Source organism: Ambystoma mexicanum, chromosome 10 (assembly GCF_040938575.1).
Source record: "Ambystoma mexicanum isolate Mex_15411 chromosome 10, UKY_AmexF1_1, whole genome shotgun sequence".
NCBI lineage: Eukaryota > Metazoa > Chordata > Amphibia > Caudata > Ambystomatidae > Ambystoma > Ambystoma mexicanum.
This window is the reverse complement of record NC_090932.1, coordinates 461034219-461057020: the sequence shown is the minus strand read 5'-3', so window position 1 is coordinate 461057020 and position 22802 is coordinate 461034219. Positions and strand designations below refer to the sequence as shown.

Sequence of the window (22802 nt, the reverse complement as noted above, 5' to 3'; positions counted from 1 at the left end):
GTATAGCAGGATTAAACGCCAGTCCATTAAGACACCAAACCCAGTACTCAGGCTCCGGGCCAAGCTGTGTTGATTGCGCTAAGACTCATTCTGGTAGACGTAGTTTGGGCTTTCCTTTAGCTGGTATTTACACTTTGCCAGGACAGAAGACAATCTGTATTGAGACAGGGACGCAGACCATCTCTGTTCAAACGAGGTCCCATTCTTTAGTTATCTGTGTGGGGTCCATATGTTGTGGTCCCTACCGGAGACATTAACCCTAGTTTGAAATACAAACAACAGATTTTTATCTGTGCCACAGTTTTACTACATCTCCCCACACTGTTTGGGCTGATCCTGGTCAACATCAGCGGAGTCCAAGCAGGCAGGGGTATCCTCGAGGCTACAGTATTGCTCCAAGCAGCTGAACCAAATGCTACCTTCTCTACAGTTGTAAGACTAAATCTCTCCCTTTTACCAGGGGCCAACTCAGTGAGACCTTCCTATTTCGATTAGGTCTTTGGGATCGTACTTAATTTATGATGGTTTGGAGAAGACAGACTTCTGGTTACTTATGATTCAGACCTTGGATGTTACCCTGAGGCTTCAAGTGGACTGGGAAGCGTGGGGTTAGGGGAACTTCTTTGGTGTACCCCTTTTGGGGCCTATATGACAGAGTGGGTAATAGAACCTGTGCGCAAGGGTTACACCAGTCCCATCACACAGCCTCCCAAATAAAACGACTTCACAATATAATAACGCACAAAGAAAAATCAGCAATTTAAGGACTATTCTTTATGTCTTAGAAACAATCTGAAGTACATAAAGAAAGGAGTCAACTGAAATATCCGCTAGCAATTTAAGCGGATATCAGAACATCACCACTTTAAAAACAGACGCACAAATCATTTAATACAAAAAAATGTTAAATCTAAGATTCACCAACACTCAGAAAGCAGTAAATGGCCTATACATTTAAAAAGAAGTGGCAGACAGACTTGCAATGTGTGGGTGCATTGGAAGTTCCTCAAATCTATCTGTCCTCTAGGGGAGTGCAGCATTCGTTAGGATGAAGGGTGTTTATGGTATGTAGGCATATAGTTGTCTCCATCAAACTTATTTGATAATCATTCCAGTAAACTAAATATACCTGTACAAGGAGTCCATCCCTGCCATGTCACATTTGTGAGTCACTAATCACAGTTTACATCAACACAAGTGACTTTCTAGGTGAAATGCCATTTTTGACGAGGCCAATTCCCTTCTGGGTGGATACATCTTCATAAGTGCGCTATCTTCAACAATGCCAAAAATTCCTTCCTACATACTACTTTATATGGAATTTCACAACAAAGCTCACCACCTGAACTTTAGGTGGGCTGCCTACACGAGTGTTTGAAATCTCCCAGGGGCACCAAAAACACAATTAGCTATATAGGTCCTCTTGAGTGTTGTCACCTTATTCCACTTTAGAGCAGTTGACTGGCAAACGGTAGATGGATGAAAAGGTGTGCCATCAGTCATGTAGCACCAGTTGTCTCTACAGCATGCGTCTAAAGGTAACCTTGCAGTAGAATTTCCCCTTTGCGACTCAGTTCTATATCGCAAAGGGTGATGGAAGAAGGGCGTTGGACGGGTGCCGCAGATGTCCTTTCCGCCTAAACTGTGACGACTTACAAAAAGGCTTCCAAACATAAATGCACATTTACATGCTTAAAATAGGCAGACAGAGGCAATATCACACCTCCCCCATCCTAGTCCCCCCCCCCCCATTGCAATTTCTCTATAGCGTTCTGGTTTGACACAGTCAAATAGAATCCAGAGATGCTGACAAGCCTCCAGACTACAGTAACTAAAAGACGTTCCACTAGAAGAGAAACACCCATGGCCTCAACACAATACCCTATTAATTCAAGCAATGCTTTGAGAGCATTGAGGATAACTGAAATTACATTACTGTGTTCCCTCTCAGTCAATCCTGCGGTTACCATCTAAAAGTCCAGCCTTATTTTACTTGCCGAATAGCAACCTGCTAAGATGCACTTTTGGAATGCATCATATATATTTAACTATTGGACCCAGCATTCATGACCCCTCTCCAGAGTCTAGGTGGGGAAGGTTTTAACATTTTCTCACTTCTGAACGATTCCACTATCAACAAGGTATGGAAGCAGGGATTTACCCCGATTTCCGAGTAGACTGCTCTTTTCAGATCAATAGCTCCCCTTTGCACCAATTCACACTGTGGCAACAGAACTATCAAGAGTCTAGGAAAGAACATGTTACTTCACATCCATACAATCATACTTGACACAATGAAAAAACGTAAAATTCATAATAACTGCCCAGTGCAAGTTTGATGGATGATACCAGTTTGAGGAAAGACGATAAGTAGAGAGAATGTGAAGTATGAAATAGGTAGATGCATAAGAGAATTAGCAACAGGAAAATGATCAGCTGTTTTGTCCTATGCAAAACACTGCCAGATTCTAAGCAATTCTTTGAACATCAATTATCCACAGGCACCTCATTCTTTTTATTGATGAATGTGCAGTACTGGATCACATTGAAAAATTCAGTTACACAAATTATGTACAAAAAAAGCTCCTGAAAATGGAATTAATCTCTGCCATTTCTGTCTGCAATCTTCATAAAACGTCTCCTCGAATTTCTACACTTGAATCTTCAAATAAACTCCTTTTATGTCCTTTTTATACCACTTTCACTCTGAAGCAGTTACTCTTGCAAAGGCAATTCATTCAATCTTAACACACATTCATATCATCAAATGAACGTAACAAATATTACACATCTGCAGCACTTGCCAAAACAACAAATCATGTGTCAGCAGATCTAGCCAGGTTAAACCCCCTACACTTACCCAATGTGTCCCGTAGGTTCTTCACAATGGAGGCCTTGCGGGCGCTGTTCTTGCGCTCCACATAGTTGGAAGGCACAAATCCTGTCTTGTGCATGGAGTTCCTCACCCGCCACCAGGACTTTGAGTCGTCAAGAAGCCAGAGTCGCTCATTCTTCTTGATGTCCAGCTCTTGGTCTTGCTGGGCCACATAGTCAAACTTTGCCACGACCATCACCTCTTCCGATGTCATCTTCCAACCCCAGGGACACTGTGGATAAAAATAAAGCATGAATATGGTGACCCGTTTAGCAGAAACAGCAAAAGGAGACCGATATGGCATTCAGTATTAAAAAAAAAAAGGAGGCAACAGGTGCAGTAGACTGTTCTTCATCACAAAAACATCAAAGCTTAATTACATGCTAGTGTACATGCATGTACAAGTCCTAATTGCGAATACACCTTTACCCAATCACAAAGAAAACGTATGTATATGTTCTTAAACATGCCATAACTCCAACACCACAAGAATGGTAAAAACGATTTAAACAACTAAACATGGGGTTGTGGTAAAAATAAAAAAAATAAAAATGCTTCTATTTAATATAACATGCTATAGGATATCTGGGCCTTTTACAAAACAAAATACTTTAATTAAGTGTTTCCAAGTCATGGCATAAACTGTTCGTATTATGCGACTGAACCATTTTCTTGATTTTCCATAGAAACAAGAAAAAAAAACTGTCATTGGAGCTACCACTACCACACCAATTTCCTTTTCTCCAGTGTTAGTCTGCCTCACCACCAATCATGTGTGCAGTTCTCCTCCTAAACCATTTCCTCTTATTGCCCCCAAAATGAAAGCAGCTAAGTATGTTCCCTTTTATACAGATATGCTGGCAAGTTGTGTATTGTATGTATTTATGGTATGCAGTGATTTTAACGAAATTTAAAAAGACAAATGAAAGTATAACGAACAAAATATCGAAACATAAATAGATATTGGGTGGGAGTAATAGGTTAAAGCGATGTTAGGGGCTTCGAAATGTGAAGAAACGCAGGTTTGGGGCGGCACAAAATGAAAAATATCAGTATTTTCTTTGTTATAATTTCATTCGTTAAAATTTAATTAGTTAAAATGACACATGGGGGTTCCTTAGGGTGCCTAAGGGGCATGCTTTTTGACCAACAGAACAAAGTTTCTTTAGAAGCCAGTAATTGGGAACGTACAAGGAGAGGCAGTGAACAGATATGCAAACTTTTAGGCGGGAAGCACATACTGTGAGCTGAAGTCTGGTAGGGAGTCCTAAATTGGAAGCGAACAAAGAGGAACTACCACTCGGTCCCACTGACCAGGGTCAGGTTTTTCACATTATGGGGGAGGGGAGGCACACTTGCCACTAGCATTACTGAGGGGTGCAATAACAGTCTTATCGTTGCCTTCCTGTGAAGGCTAAAGAAAGTGCCCAGAAGTTGTGCTGTGATATTCCACGAGCCCCAGCAATGGATACAGTTTAGCTAGGCTATCTAAGGAGACAACGCTAAAGCACTCTGGAGTGGACTATGAAGTACAGAGACAAAAGTCAGGAGATTAAATTTGCGGATAGAATCCACAAAAAGAGGACCAGTGACTATACAGTCACAGAGGGGATAATTATTGGGGAGGAGAAGTCTGTTCATTTAATTTATTCCCAAGTAAAGCGGTCGGTAGAAAAGGCCTTATTCTATGGTTCCCAGATTCAGGATGCACCCATGGACAGAAGATCAGTAGGGTATTTTTTTTTTTTACTAGAGTCTCCAAATCTCAGGGCAAATTCTCCTACAGAACAAGCCGATTTTCTTTATGAACAGATTTCCAAAATTCTCTGCAGGTTTTAGAAAATCACCTGCAGACTTTGAAATGTTTTGGGCAGTTCCAGTAGATTTCCACTCCAACTATGGAATTATTACAAACATTTCCCTATATTTAGAATGTCTCTACCCTTTCATACTCGCTTAGCATTCCACAGGCTGGGGAGGGATAAATGTTGGATATTCTCCCACCTCAAAGAAGGCACCCACTAAACTGAAGCATCTCAAACCTGACAGAACATTGTGTGATAGCCTTCCAAAGTCTACCTACCACTGGTCCTTGAGGAACGTGGAACGATGACAGGAAGGGCAAGCACTTGATCTACTCTTCACTAGGAGTGACATGGTGTAGATAAAAATAATGGAGTCACTCTAGCCTCAAGCTTGTCTACCAGTGCAAGGATTTTTACCTACCTAAGCCAATAGATAATTTTTCCACCCTACCCCACCAACTTCATATTCTCTTGCCCTCAAGCGTCAACGATGTACCAAGCCCTTTCACATGACTCGTGTTCACACACACCATTTTCACCATCATCCTTCAAACCTTTTAATAAACACAAAGATTTCACAACACACACAAAGATTTCACAACACACACAAAGATTTCACAACACACACAAAGATTTCACAACACACACAAAGATTTCACAACACACTCATGTTGGCTTTGTCCAAAATGCAGTAATGCCCATTTAAGGATCTATGAGGTTATCCTGACTCTCGGTCGTCATTCTTCTCAACCTCTTTTCTGCTTTCTATATGGTAAACCACAATATCCCGATCACCCGTCTCAATGATACCCTGGGCATCACAGATCAGGCCCTGTCGTGGCTCGCCTCCTTTCTCTCTGACCGGCCCTCCCAGGTGGAACTTGGGTTCTTGCTTTCCTCTGTTACTCTCGCTACTTGTAGTGTCCCCCAGGGATCCACCCTACCCATGGTTTTTCAATATCTACATGGCCCCCTCAGCCCACAGGATCTCTACCTTTACCTCTAACTTTCCATGTTATGCGGATGACACGCAGCTCTCTTTCAGGCTACCCTCGGCCTCCTCTTCCTCCTTGTTCATTCCCGACTGTCCATCTGCAGGTCAGTCTTGGTTTGCTGCTAACTGTCTTTTCCACTCTCAAACTGGCCGACCTCCCTAGGTCCTGCGCCCTCACCTACCAATGAGGCAACAAAAATCTAGGGGTCATCTCTCCTTCTCCTCTCACATCTGAGACATCTCCAAAAAGTCCTACTTCCAACTGCACCTCCGAGAGGTATTCTGCCTTTTCTCACTTTGCCCCAGAGACGCACCACTGTTAGGCAGAATCCTGTGCAGTTCCCTTAGGGAGCACTACAGAATATTAAGACTACAGGTATATGCAATAAATCCCCTTTGCTATCAGTCTGTACCACAAAGATTTAGTTGGCAGCTGTGGCTAAGCAGTCAGACTTATCTCAAGGAGATGAGCAGTATTCAGGGTTTACACAATAGGACTACAATACTATGGCACAAGGAAACACTGACCAAAGCTTTGTATTAAAAAGAATATATATATTTATTTTACACACTTCTAGCTCAACACATCAATCACAATTATCAAAGCAAGTTAAAATAGTCAAGAAAAGTATACACAACTTCCTATTTAGATTACAGACAAGTTTGAGCAAGAGTGAAAACTGAGGAAAATGGCACAGGATCAACCAAGCAGAAATGGCACTCTAGTAATTTCTCAAAAGGGAGGGAAAGGACAAGTTATACAGAGTTAACCTCTTAAACACTCTAGCAACACTTCCCATGTGGATTGTGAACAAGTTAGGCAAGGTAGCACTTTAGCAATAGTCATACACAGGTGACAACCGAGCAAAATGGCACTAACAATACTTAAGAAGGAACGGAGAGTGGTTATAAGAGCTCTTGGTGCACCAACACAGTTGAGGGCAAAAAGCAATCTAGTGAAGGCAGTTGTAACAGATTTAGCCAAAGTCAATAGGCCTGTGCCAGAGTTAGTGGTACAGAGCAATGTGCCCAGGATCAAAGTGTTCTAGTAGCTGCAGTCAAGTCTTTGGTTTAACGATTCAAAAGGAGGGTGCAGAAGGTAAAAGATAAATGTTAATCAATAGGGGCGGCCAACCCAGGAGGTAGGTAAAGGATTGCAAACACCTTCAGCATTACCCCTCGAAACGGGAGGCCTGGCAGAACAATGTACCTGAAAAAGTGGAAGCGGCTCCTGCGGTGGCGGTGGTTCCTGGCAGTTCCTGCAGTTTGTGTTGTCCAGCAGAGGAAGAGAGGCTCTTGTGGAGGAAGGTTCGAGTTACTGCACTGCCCAGGGAAGAAGCCAGCCGCGGTGATGCCGAAACTGATTAAAAGGTATGCTCCTTTAAATCGCGGTCGTGGTGGACGGGTGCCTGGCTATCCGGTCTCCAAATGCAGGGCACTGGCGATTCGACCAAGGCAGGTCCTGGAAGGCGATTGGCAAACTTGTTGGCCCCACCAGCTCAAGGGAAGAAGGCTCTTGCAGATGAAGATCTTCTCTCGTCGTGCGGAGAAAAGTTGTAAGACGCTGCCGCAGGGCTTCACTGGTGGTTCATTTGTTGCAGATGTCTTTGGCTTCTGTCCTCTTCGGCTTCTTAGTTCCAGTGGCGACGCCTTGTCCTCCAGTCCTCAGGACCCTGCTTTTAGGGGTTGCTACAACACCCCTGTGGGACGGTACAGAGGGTGCTGTGTATCACACATGTAAAAAAGATGAATCCTATGAGGGTGAGAAAAACCCCATAGACCATAAGCACACAAAATAGCCTAAAACACACACTAGCAATCTGTCTAAGAGTGGGAAAAAAGGGTCTCACTCTTAGCAGGAGAAAAAATAAACCACTCAAATCCAGCAAAGCTGCTGGGGAACTCTATAGGTAAGGGAAATTAGCCATAGAATGAGAATTAGCCCTAACAACCACCTCGCAAGCCCTGGTTCTCTCTAGGCTGGACTATTGCAACAGTCTCTTTCTCAATCTTCCTACCTGTACTCTGTCCTCTACAACGCATCCAGAACAGAACTGCAAGACTTATCCTTGGCCTCAAGCCCAAGAGCCGCATCTCTCCAGCACTGAAATCCCTCCACTGGCTCCCCATGGTTGCCAGGATAAAGTTCAAAACCCTCTGAATAATCCACAAGGCTTTCTGGGGCCGAGGCCTGCACCCTCTACAATGCTCTCTTCCCAAATACTCTCCCTCTAGAGTCCTCCACTCGTCATCCTCCAACTCTCTGCTGGTGAGCCACTTTCACAAACAGAGATTTGGGGGTAGATCTCTATCCTCTGCAGGTGCCTCCCTTTGGAACAACCTCCCTGCGTCTTGAGCCGGAGCACCTTAAGTTCCGTAAACTCCCCAAGACCTTCCTCTTCTCTTCCTCCTCTCTGCCTTTCCCCTGCTAACCGCTGTTCTTTTTCTATCCACCCTCCTTCTCCTCTCTAACTCGGTTCAGTTTTGCTGTCTGGTTACCTGTCTCACCTCTAGAGCCTTACAGGTCCCAGGCTCCCCCGCCAGTCTTTTACATTTGCCTCCGGGCCACTGCACTATGTTCTGAAAGTGCAGTAATGCAGATCATGCCCCATGAGCGGGGCAACCTCTCTGCACTTAACCCAGGGCCCTGCTGGACTGGACTCTGTTCCCCCCCCCAGCTCTCCCTTCCTTGTTCCTCCGTCTGTACGCATGCATGACCTAAAGGTACCAGGACTAGTTAGTTTGTCTGTCCTGTCGGTTACATGCAATTATAACGAATACCAGAAAAACGAATACCAGGACGACGAATACCAGAACAACGAATACAATAAAAACGAATGCAATAAAAACAAATTCCCAAATAACAAATTCCTTTATCGTTGTTTTTGGGGGGTGGCGGGGGAGGGGGTTCTGCCCTAAACCCCCCAATTTGTGTGTTGTTAATACTTTTCCCCCACCCCCAAAACCACTATCCCCCTCCCAACCCCTTTTTTAGTTTTTTTCCGAATTCAACATTTTGGAATACGTTATTTCAGGTTTGTTATAATGGTATTAGTTATTTTGGCATCAGTCCTGTAAGGCATAGGCAGGAGGTTTTCAGAGCCATTGCGGGAATAGGCGTTAGTTGAGGGCCATGTAGAAGAACACCGTTTCAAGGTTTAGCTGAGCAGGAAGTAGGAAAGGGAAATAGGACAGGGGATCTTATAGCCACTACTACTATTGCTTTTACATCTCTACTACCACCTTGCATGCCCTAAACCCCCCAATTTGTGTGTTGTTAATACTTTTCCCCCACCCCCAAAACCACTATCCCCCTCCCAACCCCTTTTTTAGTTTTTTTCCGAATTCAACATTTTGGAATACGTTATTTCAGGTTTGTTAGAATGGTATTAGTTATTTTGGTATTTATGATAATCACTGCATACCATCTTGCCCCCCCCTTTTTTGTCCCTTCTCACTAGCTTGGTCGCAACTGTAACCCTTCATGCACTTGCACTAGGTGAAATGCAGTCAGGCCGAGTATGCTAGTTTTTCTGTCAATCACTCGGAAACTTCAAGGCCTAAGAGTGATTACTGTATTTCCTTGTTCCCTTCCTGCTTTGAAGCACTCCACCTGTGTATAAGCGCTGTATAATGAACAATAAAATAAGTAGAAATAAATAAGTGTCATGATGTTCTCTTAAATAGGTTACCTTGCACTCCAGTACTAGAGGAGAGGTTATGAGGTGGCACTCCTCACTGCCCCCAACTCCCCTTTTTCTTTTTCAAGCAACAACTGTATTTCAAAGTGACCGTCTTGAGCAGAGCTGTGACCGAGCAGTAATGAACTGCACTTACTCAAAACATCTTTTGCCATTGCTGCAGCCCGACTTATGGGGCTGAGGGCTGACTCTGAGATGACCTTGGGCGATATGTGGCTATTGGCTTGAGTAAAGCGAGCTCAAATACATCCCAAGAGTGGATACCTTTTGGGCAAGAAGTGGGTGGGAATGGCTGGCCATAGGGATTAACATGGCCTTAGGTAGTCAATGGACTGCAAGCTCAAATGGGCACAAGTGCCCCACGAAGGCAGATGGGGCAATTCGGCCCGCACATGTTCCTCGCATTTGATGTAATCACTAAAACAATGTCCGAGAATCGGAAGACTCTGCGACCTGCAAGGACACTGGGTTTGCCTACATTCCAGGGTCTCAGTAAATATCCAGTATTTATTCCATGTGGGGCATTCCGTGAATGTCTTGCCTCCAGCTCCCACGGATGCGTTGAAAAGCTTTATTCCGAATCCCCAAATGGGTAGCGTGGGGGACTGGCTACATTATTCGAGGTCCTGGCTCTGTCAAGAACAAGTTTTGCCCCAAGGAAGGTAATGGCAGCCATGTTATTGATTAACCTTGGAAGGTTGAAAGGTGGAGACGGACCTGCTTGCATTAGTGCCATTAACCGGAAGGGCGTCTACAGCAGGTGTGTTAACAAAGTGAGCTAAATTGATGCATACTATATTGTACGCCCGCACCTCTGCCTACACTCCGTGCTATTTTCTTCTGTTCTAATCAGTGCATGTAGATTAAGGGTACAAAGGGGCATGCAATCCGAACTATGTTTTAAAGTTGTTTGCAGGGAACGTACTGACTTTCGTGGAGTGTGAATGGGACAGGCCACACACGAGCATGCAATCTGCACAGCGTCAGTCTCCTTGAGTTGCACGCGCAGTACAGCAGAGCACACATGTTAACGCAGGTACCAGTTCCTGCTAGGGGGATTTGAAGAGGCGGAGGGAGTGTGCAAAGGAAGCAGGGTCTATCCTATCAAGGCAAGGCAGTATACAATAACTGGAGTCCTCACTTGCGTGATGGATGGCCTGTTCTCAGCACAGGCTCCAGTAAAGGCAGGGCCCAGCCCTAGGACCGCTCTTGCAGCAAAGCAGGGGCCGCCGCGTCCAGGATTGGTGGCCTACATGACAGGTACTCACTGGCCTGGCGCACCGCACAGCAAAAGGCTGCTGCAGGCCTCCAGCCAGGGTGCGCAGGCCACCACGTCCGATGGATGGTCCGGATGGTGGACCAATAAGTTAACAGGCTCAGGGCAGGGGGCTCAGCCAGGCTGCACAGTGCTCTGCAGCATTCCCTGATAGACTCACACCAGGGCCATCACGACAATCTGTCCAGACTCGAGGGGGCACGTATCGTATAGTATGGTGCTTCGTTCATGGCCAGAGATGTGGAGTGCAAATGCGCAGGTGCCGGACCGTGCAGCGCTGCCACGCCCATGCCACTTGTGACGCTGACCCCAACCTTTGCGGCGTGGTAGTGCCGCCTGGTCTGCTGCTGCTGCAGCCAGCCCCAGCCTAAAGACAGTCAGGACTGGTGCTATCACAGGGAAGGCAGTTAGTATACAATTGTTGTGGAGGTGTTAAAGCAGCATTTTGCCGCTCCACATATAAGCAAGCAACTAGCCTTGCGATTGCAGCGGCCCTGCATGCTAGGTGAAAGGTGGACATTTTAAATTTGAATCTTAACATACATTTTTTCACCTACCTTTAAAAGTCGTGCAGTGCCATTGCACCATAACACACCAGCCGCCACTGGCAATCTCCGAGCATTATCGTTCAGCACTACTTTCAGAGTTGTCACAAACCATTCTATATGATTTTCAAATTAACTAGGTAACTCGTCATTGCTAACATTTCAAGAAATGCTGGACAATGGTTCAACTTGTGAATTTACCCAGATATTTGTATACAAGTATTGTAACATGAAAATGACATGCGTGTCCGAAAGGTCGATCCATTTAGTACTTTCGAAATGGCATGAATAAACATACTGCAGTTTAAACACTCCAACAAAACAATTATGGGGTCAAGTACTTCGGAGGCAGCACTGTCCAGCAAGGATTGAAAAGTTATGATGATCGTCATCTTTTTAGGGCAATTAAAAGCATAACACAATTGTCCTGCAATCAACGCTCTCCCAATCCTATTATTTTTTTAATTGTGTTTATTGAAATGTTTCCATTTACACCAACACAACAAGTAGCCCCCACCGACGCCAACCCTAGACTCCCCCTCTCCCCTTCGATCCCCCTTCTCCTATCCCTCCCCCACTGGCGAACCGAGAATGACAAAGCACCTCTGGTAATCAAAGTTCGGGATCCGAAACATTGGGCGTAAAACATTTAAATATATCCAACATTTTGCGGACACAGCAGATCTCGATAATCACTACGTAGGTAAGACAAAAGCATGCAGCAATCCTGTCTGAACTTCAAATATTACACCCTTGGATGCTATATGGATGTTATAGGTCACCAATTGCATCGCTAATATGTTATTGATATATCTCTATCGCATCGCGCTCGTACACAAGTGTATACATGTTACAAATTTTCGTTCACCATTCATATTTCAAAGGGGCATCCCTGCACGTCCAATGCCTGCCCATTACCAGGATAGCTGCCAACACTAAAATCATGTACGCTTTACATTGTGGGCTGCCTTGTGGGGCTGCTTCCCAGTCCCAAGTGCCCAACAGGTAAGTCTCCATTTCTAAGGTAAAGTTTGCTTTTAGCATTTCATGAATGAATCCCAGAAGGGTTGAATGATGGGACATGTCCACAATATCCACAATATGTGGGCCCAGTCTCCCCTCTCTTTACAGGCCCTCCAACACTCCGCTGACACATCTGGAAACATCTTCTGTAACCTCACAGGAGTATAGTGCCAATGAAGCAGGACGGACTGTGAACCAGATTTCCTGTATCAGGATAAGCCTGGTCAATTAGGTTGGGGCGCTGTTGCTCGGCTGTAAGATGGCCGCCGCCTGAGAAAGCTTGCACCCGGCAGCTGAAAATAACCTACAACATCCTTTAATGTGGTTTTTTGGGGGTTTCGATGGCGGCATTGGACTGTGGACAGCAGGTGGCACCTCCTAAGCCCCTTCACAGCGTATTTACTGGTTTTCCAAAACCTACAGAACTACGCGCCCACTGCCCGTCTCGGCGGCCCACAGCATCAGCGGCGGACGAGGAGCTTGGGCCGCGCCTGATCCTTACACCAGGCGAGCGAACTGGGTGGACATCACCGCAAAGCGTGGCCGGTGAGTAATTGGTTATTTATAACGCGCTTAATACCCAGAGGTTTCTAAGCGCGCACACGGGGATCGAACCTTTGTTGCTCCGTGTCGTCTTGCTTCCAAGGCGAGCACGGTGCCACGGAGCTATCCTCCTGAGACTGGAGCCGCTGACAGACTTGCTGCCTTGGTACGTGCCGGCAGTGCCCGCCCCTCATCGCTGAGTCACTTGCCAGTATCTCTCTGGTGCTCCTTCACAGGCTGTGCACCGCTCAGCGGAGGGCTGGGAAAGCTGCATCCTTGTCCCCGAGCTCCTCAGATTCCCTGGGGCCCTGACCTGCGGTTGGTGGTAAGCTAGGGCCTGCACCCCCCGGCAAGCCCCATTACTCCTTTGATGCTCCTAAGCGCCCCCCCTCAGTCTCGGCCTGGGCCATGCAACTGTCCCCCCAAGCAGAGGCCAGTCCACCCCCCCACGGCTGAAGTGCTGCGGCATGAGTAGGGCGCCCTCATTGCCTGCTGCCTACAAGGACAGTCTGCTCATAACCAGGCCGGCACTGGACTGTGCCTTGGGCTTCCCTACAAGTTCACATCATTCTGACCTGCCTTCAGGAGTCCGGGGACCCAGCTGTAACCACTTGACATCGCCATTTCCCGGAGTGGATCCCAGATTCTTCCTGGGACTAGTCACTGCTGCGGCTGGGCTGCACTTGGCGGGGAGGCTCCTGGTTGGGCCCCACGCCACTTCAGATAACCTGGTTTCGTGCACTGTCCCGACTGGGGTGCCTCCCAGCTCTGTGGCCCCGACGGTTGGTTCCCCTGCCCATTTACCCTTTAACAAGACGGGGAACAAAAAAAAGCAGGCTAAGATGGACCAATTTGCTCACCACGATCACACCCCTGCTCCACCTGCCACGACTTCCCCCTCCACTGCCATCGGCGTGATGACCCTGAATGAAACTGCTTGCTCTGAAAAACAGTACAGACAGCCTCGGATCCAAAATCGATACATTAACATGCAAGGTTGAAACCTCAGCCATTCAAATAGGCAAACTGTGTGGCCGCATGATGGTGGCCGAACAGCGTATTGGGGGCAATCAGGACAGGGTGGTGTCCCTGCAGAGAGGTGGTGAGTCTACAACAATCTGTGAGACAAGTCAAAGCCAAGAACGATGATCTGGAAGGGAGATCGCGCAGGAATAGCAACCAAATTGTGGGGGTTCCTGAAACTACCCATATCGATAACATTGAAACGTTTGTCGAAAAACTCAGACATTTTCGAACACCCTCCGATGTCCAATATGTTGCTAGTTGCGAGGGCACACCGCTCTCTCGCCCCCAAGCCTCCTCCTGGTGCACCCGAGAGACCCATCATGACCAAGATACTCAACTATAGGGACAGAGATACTCTTCTTAGAGCAGCAAGAGACCCAGGTGAATTGCGATATGGCTTCTCGGATATCAGACTGTTTCCAGACTTCAGCCCGCAAGTCCAAGAACAAAGGAAGTTGTTCCAAGCTGTGAAGATTAAACTCAGGAAAGAAAAATCTTCATTACGCTAGGTTTCCTGCCAAACTCCGGGTGGTCCATAACGGCAAGACCTGGTTTTTCACCAACCCTGCAACTGCTGACCATTTTGTCTCTGAAATCTCTGATCCTAATGGGCCCTGGGGGACCCTAACCGCTGATTAGCGTATTTATCCTTTGCTAGCTGTGATATCAAGTCTTATTTTCTATTCATATGCCTCTGATGTCTACGACCATATCCAGTAATTCTCCTCTTTTCGGATTGAACTATTTTGCTCTACCCAGAGTCTAGCTCGCTTGTACCATCCCTTGCATCTTTAGTCCCTGTTAGGGGCCACTAAGTTTCATGTTGGAACGACACTGGCATTGTTGCTAACCTGCCCCGACCAGTACCCCCGTTAACTCAGTCACTGCGCCTTGTTCTTTACGTGTTTTGATTCTTTTGGGGGGAGGGGTAATATGCCGGTATGTTGGAGTTTCTGGCGTGGGAGGTTGTTTTAAGTAAAGGTGCGTACCTGATTTTTGCGTCTTGCTGCAGAATTGCACAGTAATGGGTTGCCCGGTCTCTCTGGGTACAAATTGTTGCGGGATGCATTGGCCAGGCTTGGGAACCCCACTATTCTATCTTTATGCCGAGGGCCCTGGGGGTGAACCATTAAATGTAATGTCTTGGAATATCAGGGGGGTGACAAACCGTAAAACATTTCAATTGGTGGTTAACCAAGCTAAGTTGCATAAAGTTAATGTATTATGTCTACAAGAGACACACATCCCAAGGGACAGTGTCCTTTACATGAAAGAATATGTGAAGTGGAGGGCCGATTTGTGTTCTTGGTGGGTAAATGCCTTGGGTTGAAAAACCTGTTTATCAATATTTATGTTCCTAATGTCGACTCACCAGAGATTTTTCATAACTGTGCAGCCCCGATTCATAAATTCCCTGCTAATGAAGTGGTATGGGTGGGAGATTTTAATTTGACATTGTCCCTAGATTTAGATAATTCATCGACAACATGACGCTACCTAAAGCTGCCGCTACCTGGGGCGATATAGCAGACTCACTCAAATTGGTATATATTTGGACATATATGCACCCAAACACAAGGGAATTCTCGTTTTATAAGAGCGCCCATAGTAGTGCCTCCAGTGTTCCTAAGTCCCTGAGGACTACCCTATGTTGTCTCGAAGCAGAAATTAAAGACCTGGAACAAATAGATGCTTGGTAGGGACCCACAGCTTGAGAAGACACTCGCTGACAAGAGACAAGGGGTGTGGGGGTACAGTCAGTTTCTGAAAGATAACCAGTCTGCCCAAGTGGAGTAAGTGCATATAATACAACAGTGTAAATAACAAATAGGTCTGATGACGATTCTGCAGTTTTTCCAAGAGCATATTGGTGACACCATGCAGGAGGGGAGATAGGGAAGGCATGATAGATCTTCAAGGTGTGGTACGTTCAGATCATGCAAGTGCACAGATGGTACAGAAGAAGGGAGGGGGGGGAACAAGTGCATGGGGGTTGGTAACAGATGTGCCCAGTTTGTCAGAAACTGGGTAAGTGCTGAGAGATGCCATTCTCAATGGGTATTTGACCGAGCGCAGTAGCAATGAGGCAAGTGCAGGCCCTGAGGCAAGTGCTGGAGGACTGGAGTGGGTGCCAGGGGCATGCGAGACTGTGGTACTCCTGGAGGCGAGTCGGCATGCTGTGTGGAAAAGGAGGGAGATAATGAAGATAGAGATGTACGCAGGGGAGAGGAAAAGAGAAGGCAGAGGAGAAGATGAATGTCTTAAGGAGTTTTCCAGAACTTAAAGGAGATCATGTCAACAATAGGTCAGGATGCGGTAGCCTGGGTTTCCCTTCCCCACGTTTTGTGCACGGGGTAAGGTGGGAGCTCAGGGAACAGTACAGTCTCAGGCTTCACCAGCACGAGACAACAGTTCCAATGGCAGCTTTCAGGACCGTCTATGGCCTAGCCTCGTTTGCTTTGAAAGTCTCTTGCCTTCGAGGGCCTGACGTGTTCAAAATGTCTAAAACAAAAGTTTCTTTAACCAAATGAAAGTTCTTTAGGATGATAATAGTTCACCCCTGGGTACCCCTCTTCTGGGCGCTGAACCTTCACGTATCGTATTCCTTAATTTATATATTAGTTCTTTTCTTACTGATCTTTGGGCGATAGCTTCACTGCTGGAGTTCCTTGGTTGGGCTCAGACCGTCCTAGATCTCCCTAGTCGGGCTTGGACCCTCCTGGATCTACCTCGGTCGGGCTCGGACCCCTCTTAAATGTTAACATTGTGTAAAACAGTTCCAGTGGACATTCCACAGCCGGGTTAACTTTAGTCAACACACTGCTTCTTAGGACTTTAGACTTGCCCCCTCTTCGTCGGCATCCCTCCCTCGGGTTCACTCTTGCTAACTTCACATTTACTTTACTTTCAAGTTTTGCAGGATTCACGTCCCTTACTTTCTCTCAATGCGGGACTCACTTCCCTTACTTTCTCAAGTTAGTAGATCAAAGACTTTCGACTGTACAGAGATTTTGCTTGACCTCCTGTATGACCACTTTGACTAATCCTGGCGGCTCTCCTACGGCCTTCTGGTTTCTGTAGTTTCATTCACAATGTGGTGCCTGTTCCCTCAGCAGCTAGTCTCCCCGCAACACTTTTACAGTTCATGGAACTTGGTTCAAACTTGCCACTTTGCGATTCTCAATCAACACAGCCCGGCTCTTATCGGCTCTCCCCTCGACTCACCGGCTGTGATGAACCACTTGGCTTTCGGCTTCACTAGAATCAAGGCCGGGCCCAGGGTCGCAGGAGCTTCCCTCGCTCCTGCTTATTGGCATAGGCTTGCTCCGGGTACCGTTGACATCTGCTGCAAGACACTAGTGCTACTGCTCACAGTCTTACGTCCTCTTCCACAAAATGCAGCAGGCCTGGGACGAAAAGGGCAAAGTCGCCTCTCTCCTCGCCACACTCTCGATTCACAATGCCTTTCTCCTTCTCTTGAACCGCCATGCCTGGCCAGCTGTGCCGTAGTGCTATCTGCCGTGCTCGTACTGTGCTCTCTTACTCCACCTTTTATCCCTGTGGGGGAAAGGAAGGGCCATCAGGTGTGTGTAATTTAAGTCAATTGCCTGACCCTTGTTTTGGGACATGTCAGGTAAACCGTTATTTTACAAGTCTGTATTCGAAAGGAGAGGGGTTGGAGTGTCAGGGTATCCTAGGGAACGGAATAGGGAAGGTTTGTGAAATGGACGGGAATGACCGGGATTGTGGGAACGGTAGTGTTCCGTCAGTAGATTGGGTGTTCGGAAAATGACAATCGGGGGAGGGGGGGGGACAGGATTGGTAGGGAGGGATTGTGGGAACTGTAGTATTTTACCTGAGTAGGTTGTGAGTGCGGTAAATAATAAGAGGGATGGTAAGAAAATAATTGTGAATATTTATATAGCGAACAGGATGACAGGGGTTTGAGATCCTAGGGGATGGGTTCTGTATGGAAGGGTTATTGGGTTTGTGTAGGAGAGATTTAATGGGATAAGGGGGGCAGATGTGGCACAGGCCATAAAGGTCTCAGATTTCACCCTCCTCTTCTCCTTTCTTGGTAACGTACAGAGTCTCCCTTTGGGCATTCTTCTGAGCATTACCCCAGGTTCCCCTACCCAGGTGATCTTTCCCTGCTTGTTTGCCATTAGTGTTGGGATAAGAGCGTGTCAGTCCTTTCATGGCCACCTGAATAAGATGTTCCTGGGATTTACTTGGTAGAATACCCTCAGGTTTCTCACATGGGGAACACCCAAACTGTTACGCTCACCTGGACCCCACCACAGGGGTGTCGATCGGACCCGGACAGCTGCGGTCTCCATCAACGTGATGATAGTGCAGAGATGACTGTCTGGACTGGTCCGCCTAGTCTTGTCTGCTGGACCCGAAGAAGTATTTTCCTGCAAGTGAAGACAGGGATTAGCCACCTGTGGGTTTTAGTGATGGCCTCCCAACTGTTCTCGCTCTCCCCCACTAGTCACCTCCGTTATCCCCTTAGCAACCTCACCTTATGTTTGTAAAAGATGAGCTCTCCATCCTGCGCGTCTTGTAGGGGCGCGTAGATACCAGTTACTTCACTGGTTTGAAGGCGTTGGGAGAGTTCCGGTAAGCATTGACTCTGAAGTCCCAGGCAGGATTGGTTCAAAGAGTTCAATGTGCCCGATGTTCACTCTTGTCCCCTTCCTTCCTTAAATTGCAACTGAGTTCGTGAGAACAAGGCCTCGTAGCTGCTGCTGGCGTTCAGGTAAGAGTCTGTTACCCAACGCTGTCCGGTAACTATTGCATGCGTTAATGCGTTGTTTTTCTCCCTCTTTACAGATGCGGCATATGAAGATATGGAGAATAATACCGCCGGTGGTAAATCAGGTAAGTCTATGGTGGTAAGAGTTATTTGTTGATTCCCTTGGCTCACCTTGTTATTCTTGTGCCCCTAGGTGCCGGTGTATGGCGAAGAAATGATGGAGACAGTGCCGGATCGAAAGATGCTGTGAGAACTGGGGAGTATGGCGCCATGCTGGAGCTGGCGAAGCGACGCGTGCAGGACTGATGTACTTTCCAGGTCGGGAGATGAAATGGATCCGGAATCATGTGAGGAATTTGAAATAAGTTTGTTTTCTAACCTTGTCCTTTTCTTCCTCTTTATTCTAGGAGCTCCGGATTCGAGGCGGGCGTGGCAGAAGACTGGATGCTGGCTGCAGGCACAGTGAGAGTCACGCTGCTAGATGCAGAATAACACGAAGCATGTGCTGCTGTTCGGGCGTGGTTAAATTGCCTCCAAAGTAGTCCCAGGAAAGAAGTTCCCCAGGACCACACCCGAGTAAAACATAGTCCCTGTAGTAAAATAGTCCCATCCAGGCCTCACGTTGGCTTGGATTTATTTGCAGCATGGTCTGCATGAGGTAAGTAATGTCTATGAGCCTGGCGCCTATGGCGCCAGGACTGAACCCAGACAGCCCCTAGCTGGGGCTGCTGGGGTTTTTGTAAATTCTGGATGCCTGCTCCCGGGGCTGATGGGCTTGATCCGGGTGCCCGGGGGTAGGCATCAGGACACAAACGTATTCCCAAGGAGGGGATACAACCCATAGATGTGACACGGTGGGCGTTGGACCAGGTTTGCTGTGGATCTGGCATAAAAGGAAATTATCATGCCGACTTCGCCTTGTACTCGGTGCACGGGGTCCCTCTCACTCATGAAGGGATCTTTAAGACACAATTAGAGAAATTGGATATCCACTGCTTGGGGACATGGTACAGGATGGTGGATTCGTCCAATGGGACATCCTGAAGAGCTGTGGCCTCTGGAATGCTGTATCTAAGTCGCTTTATTTTAGACTGAGAGAAACACTCAAGGTCTGTGGGAGGGATTTCCGGTGGCGCCGACCCCTTCTCCCTTGTCCCAATTTGTGACAAACCCCCCCCCCCCCCAAACATACTGGGTTGGTCTCGGCAGTATACAAACTTATCAAATCTCTACATTCTGCCCACTGGTTTTATACAGAGCCAGATGGGATAGGGTACTGGACACGCTCCCCATCGAATACTTTGAGAAACCGGAGGGTATTCTCCCAGATAGACCTTGAGAACCCCTTATTCAGGTGGCCAGGGACGGGCTGGCATTTTTAGATCCCAACCCTGGGGCTGGACAAGCGAGGGAGGATCACCTGTGTAGGGGAGCCCGGGTTATGTTTGGGGGAATATCCAAGGTGAGACAGGAACTTATACCAGGGACAAAGGCGATGAGGACGAAGACCCCGAAACCTTTATGGGTTGTTCCAGGTCTACCTCTCTTCCACCCAGAGAATTTCCCTTACCCAAATTCAATGACCCCTTCATATCTGGCAAATCCCCTAGCAGCCCAAACCCTCTAACACTTAAAAACCACAACTCACAAAGTGCCTGGTTTTCTGTTTCCTATCCAAACATTCACAGTCCTTCTCCACGTCCCTCTGATTATGGTTTGTCATGCTACCGTTCCCACAATCCCCCCTGTTTATTTTCCGGCAATAATCCTGATCATTCCTGTTTGTTCCGCAACCCTTACAAATCTTGCCCTTCTGAATGTACCAAACCCCCTCATTCGAAGTTTATCATTTCGTACAATACTGTTTCCCCCCTCCTACCCAGCAGGATATCTGGAAACTAACAATCCCCTTATCCCCTTACTCCTGTCATGACAAACAACGGACTGACACTAAAGCCGTTAACTGGACATGTCCCAACCCGAGGGTCAGGCAAGGTCAGGCAATTAACCAGAATTACACACATCCCTTTCCCTTCCCCACAGGGTTAAAAGGGAGTACAAGACGAGCAAGGCAGACCACACGACATGAGGGCTAAATCAGCACAGCAGTTCAAGATGAGGCGAAAGACTGAATACCGAGAGGGTGACAAGGAGAGAAGTGACCTTGCCCTTTCCAATCCAGGGCCTTGAAACCTCTGCAAATGGAAACATAAGACCGCAAACAAAGTCCAGTGTGTGGTGCGGCAGATGTCTACGGTACACAAGACACTCCTCCGCTGATAACCAAGCTGGGGAGAGACACAGGTCTCTGTGATACCAACATTGACTCGACCGAACAGAAAGCCAAGCAGTTCATCACAGCAAGGTGAGTCAGGGGAAAAGCCGATAAGAAATCAAACTGTGCTATAGCTAATGGCTAAATTGAACTTTGAAAAGCTAAAGAGGGGGAAACCAGCAACAGAGGAGGCCGGCACCACGTGGGTGCACAGGCAGGATTACTCTGTGCGATTACCCGATGGTAGTAAGACTACTGTAACCAGAAGCCTTGGGAAGAGGAGAGTAGAGGTCAAAGTGGTCATACAAGTGTTTTGTAAAATCCTCTCTACCGTAGGAAGTCTTTGACCGACATATGATTGAGAAGCTAAGGGAAATGAATCCTGCATGGTGAAATGAATGAGTGAAAAGTGTTACAAAGGTTGGCAAGCATGAACCCGGTGGAGGGATGTGGACGGAAAGGGGCAAAGCTTGAAGTCCCTATGAACAGTGTATTGACTGGAGTGAACCCGGCAGAGGGTTATCCACATTGAACTGTTTTGTGAAAGTAAGAAAAGCCATAGGGGACCCGGAAGAGGGAGGCTGACAGCAAAAAGGGGTCTGAGCCCGAAGGAGGGAGAGCCAGAGGTGGAAAGTAACCACCCAAAAGTTGATTAAAAAGGAAACTGTTCAGTTAAATTGTTTAACACGATTTGTGAAAGGTCTATGCCGGAGGTGGGAGACCCCAGGCGCGAAGCTTGAAGAATGGTTTAAAAAAGACATTAACATTCGGGACTACAAGAAATATTGTAAGACCAGGGGACGTGAACTGTCCCTCTTGTCATTTGGGACGGAACCCGGCAGTGGGAGATCCAGGGGTGGAAAGCGGTCACCCAAAGTGTCTTGAAAAGGAACTGTTTAATCGATTTGCTGAATATGAATTTGTGAAGGGTCTACGCCTGGAAGAGGTGGTCCCAGGTGTGAAAACATTACCCAAGGTATACGTGAAGCAGAACATTTGTGTTTGTTGTATACATCAGGTCTGTGGGTGGGGGGAGGCACAACTATATCCTAGTGTTCACTAAATGGTAGTTAACTTAAGTTTTTTAGTAAGGTTCTATGTGGTTAATTCAAGCTCAATTTCAGGTGCTGCAGGGAGAACCTCGAGGCCACTCGGGGTTCGAAAAACAAAAGGAAAAGACATACACCAGTTGTTGCCAGCTGGTAGCCCTAAACTGCACTCTTAGGAGGGCATAGACCCCAAGATAATTTATACCTTGTGAGTCCAGTTCAACTTTGATTACAAAGTCTATTGACTCACAATGACTCTTTCACTAAATATCATTCTAATTAGATATAATCCACATAGGTTAAACAATGTTCACTTAATGAATAGTCTATAATAGTCTCTATCCGTCTGCTTGTCTACAGACAGGAACCACAAGGCTGACAAAAACAAGGCATTAAGTGGAACATAAGGTTTGTTATATTGGCAGCATAAAATGATACCACACACTTAACATATAGTGTAGAGTACCGCTTCATCAAGTGTTTAAAGTCGTACAGTTCCAGAGACAATGTTAGTCATACAACCAAGCTGAAAACAACGCTCCCAGAAAACATGACATGTAGGCAATAAAGCATCTTATACACACAATAATTCAGCAATGTAAATAATCACAGAAAACAGAATTCATTTGTGACTGAAAAGTCACTTAAACATGTTAATCCTTCAGAGCAGTGTAATTCATTCTGCTCGGAACTTCCTAAAGACACTCCTATGTCAAATATGTATGCCGACGCGTTTCGGATTAATTAAAATCCATCTTCAGGGCAAGGTGTGTATTTAGTTTCAACAGAGCTCAGTTTGGATTCCTAAAACAGATAGAGATGAACTAATTCGACCTCTAGGGCAACAGAGAAATTTGTCAAGTAGCATAGAGAGTAAGAGTCGACTAACCTTAATTGTTGTGAAAGTAAGAAATACAGGTAGTTATCTGTG

At 46.6% G+C, this 22802-nt stretch overlaps 1 protein-coding gene across 4 annotated transcripts in view; it reads right to left on the bottom strand.

The window, feature by feature from the left end:
* Positions 1-22802, bottom strand: part of NCK1 (NCK adaptor protein 1) — a 1070986-nt gene that overhangs the window by 594958 nt on the left and 453226 nt on the right. For all 4 annotated transcript variants that reach the window (XM_069618028.1, XM_069618030.1, XM_069618027.1 and 1 more), the window contains exon 5: positions 2861-3107. In XM_069618028.1, coding sequence (XP_069474129.1) covers positions 2861-3089 — 229 coding nt within the window. In that variant the 5' untranslated portion in view covers positions 3090-3107. The remainder of the gene's footprint in view (positions 1-2860; positions 3108-22802) is intronic.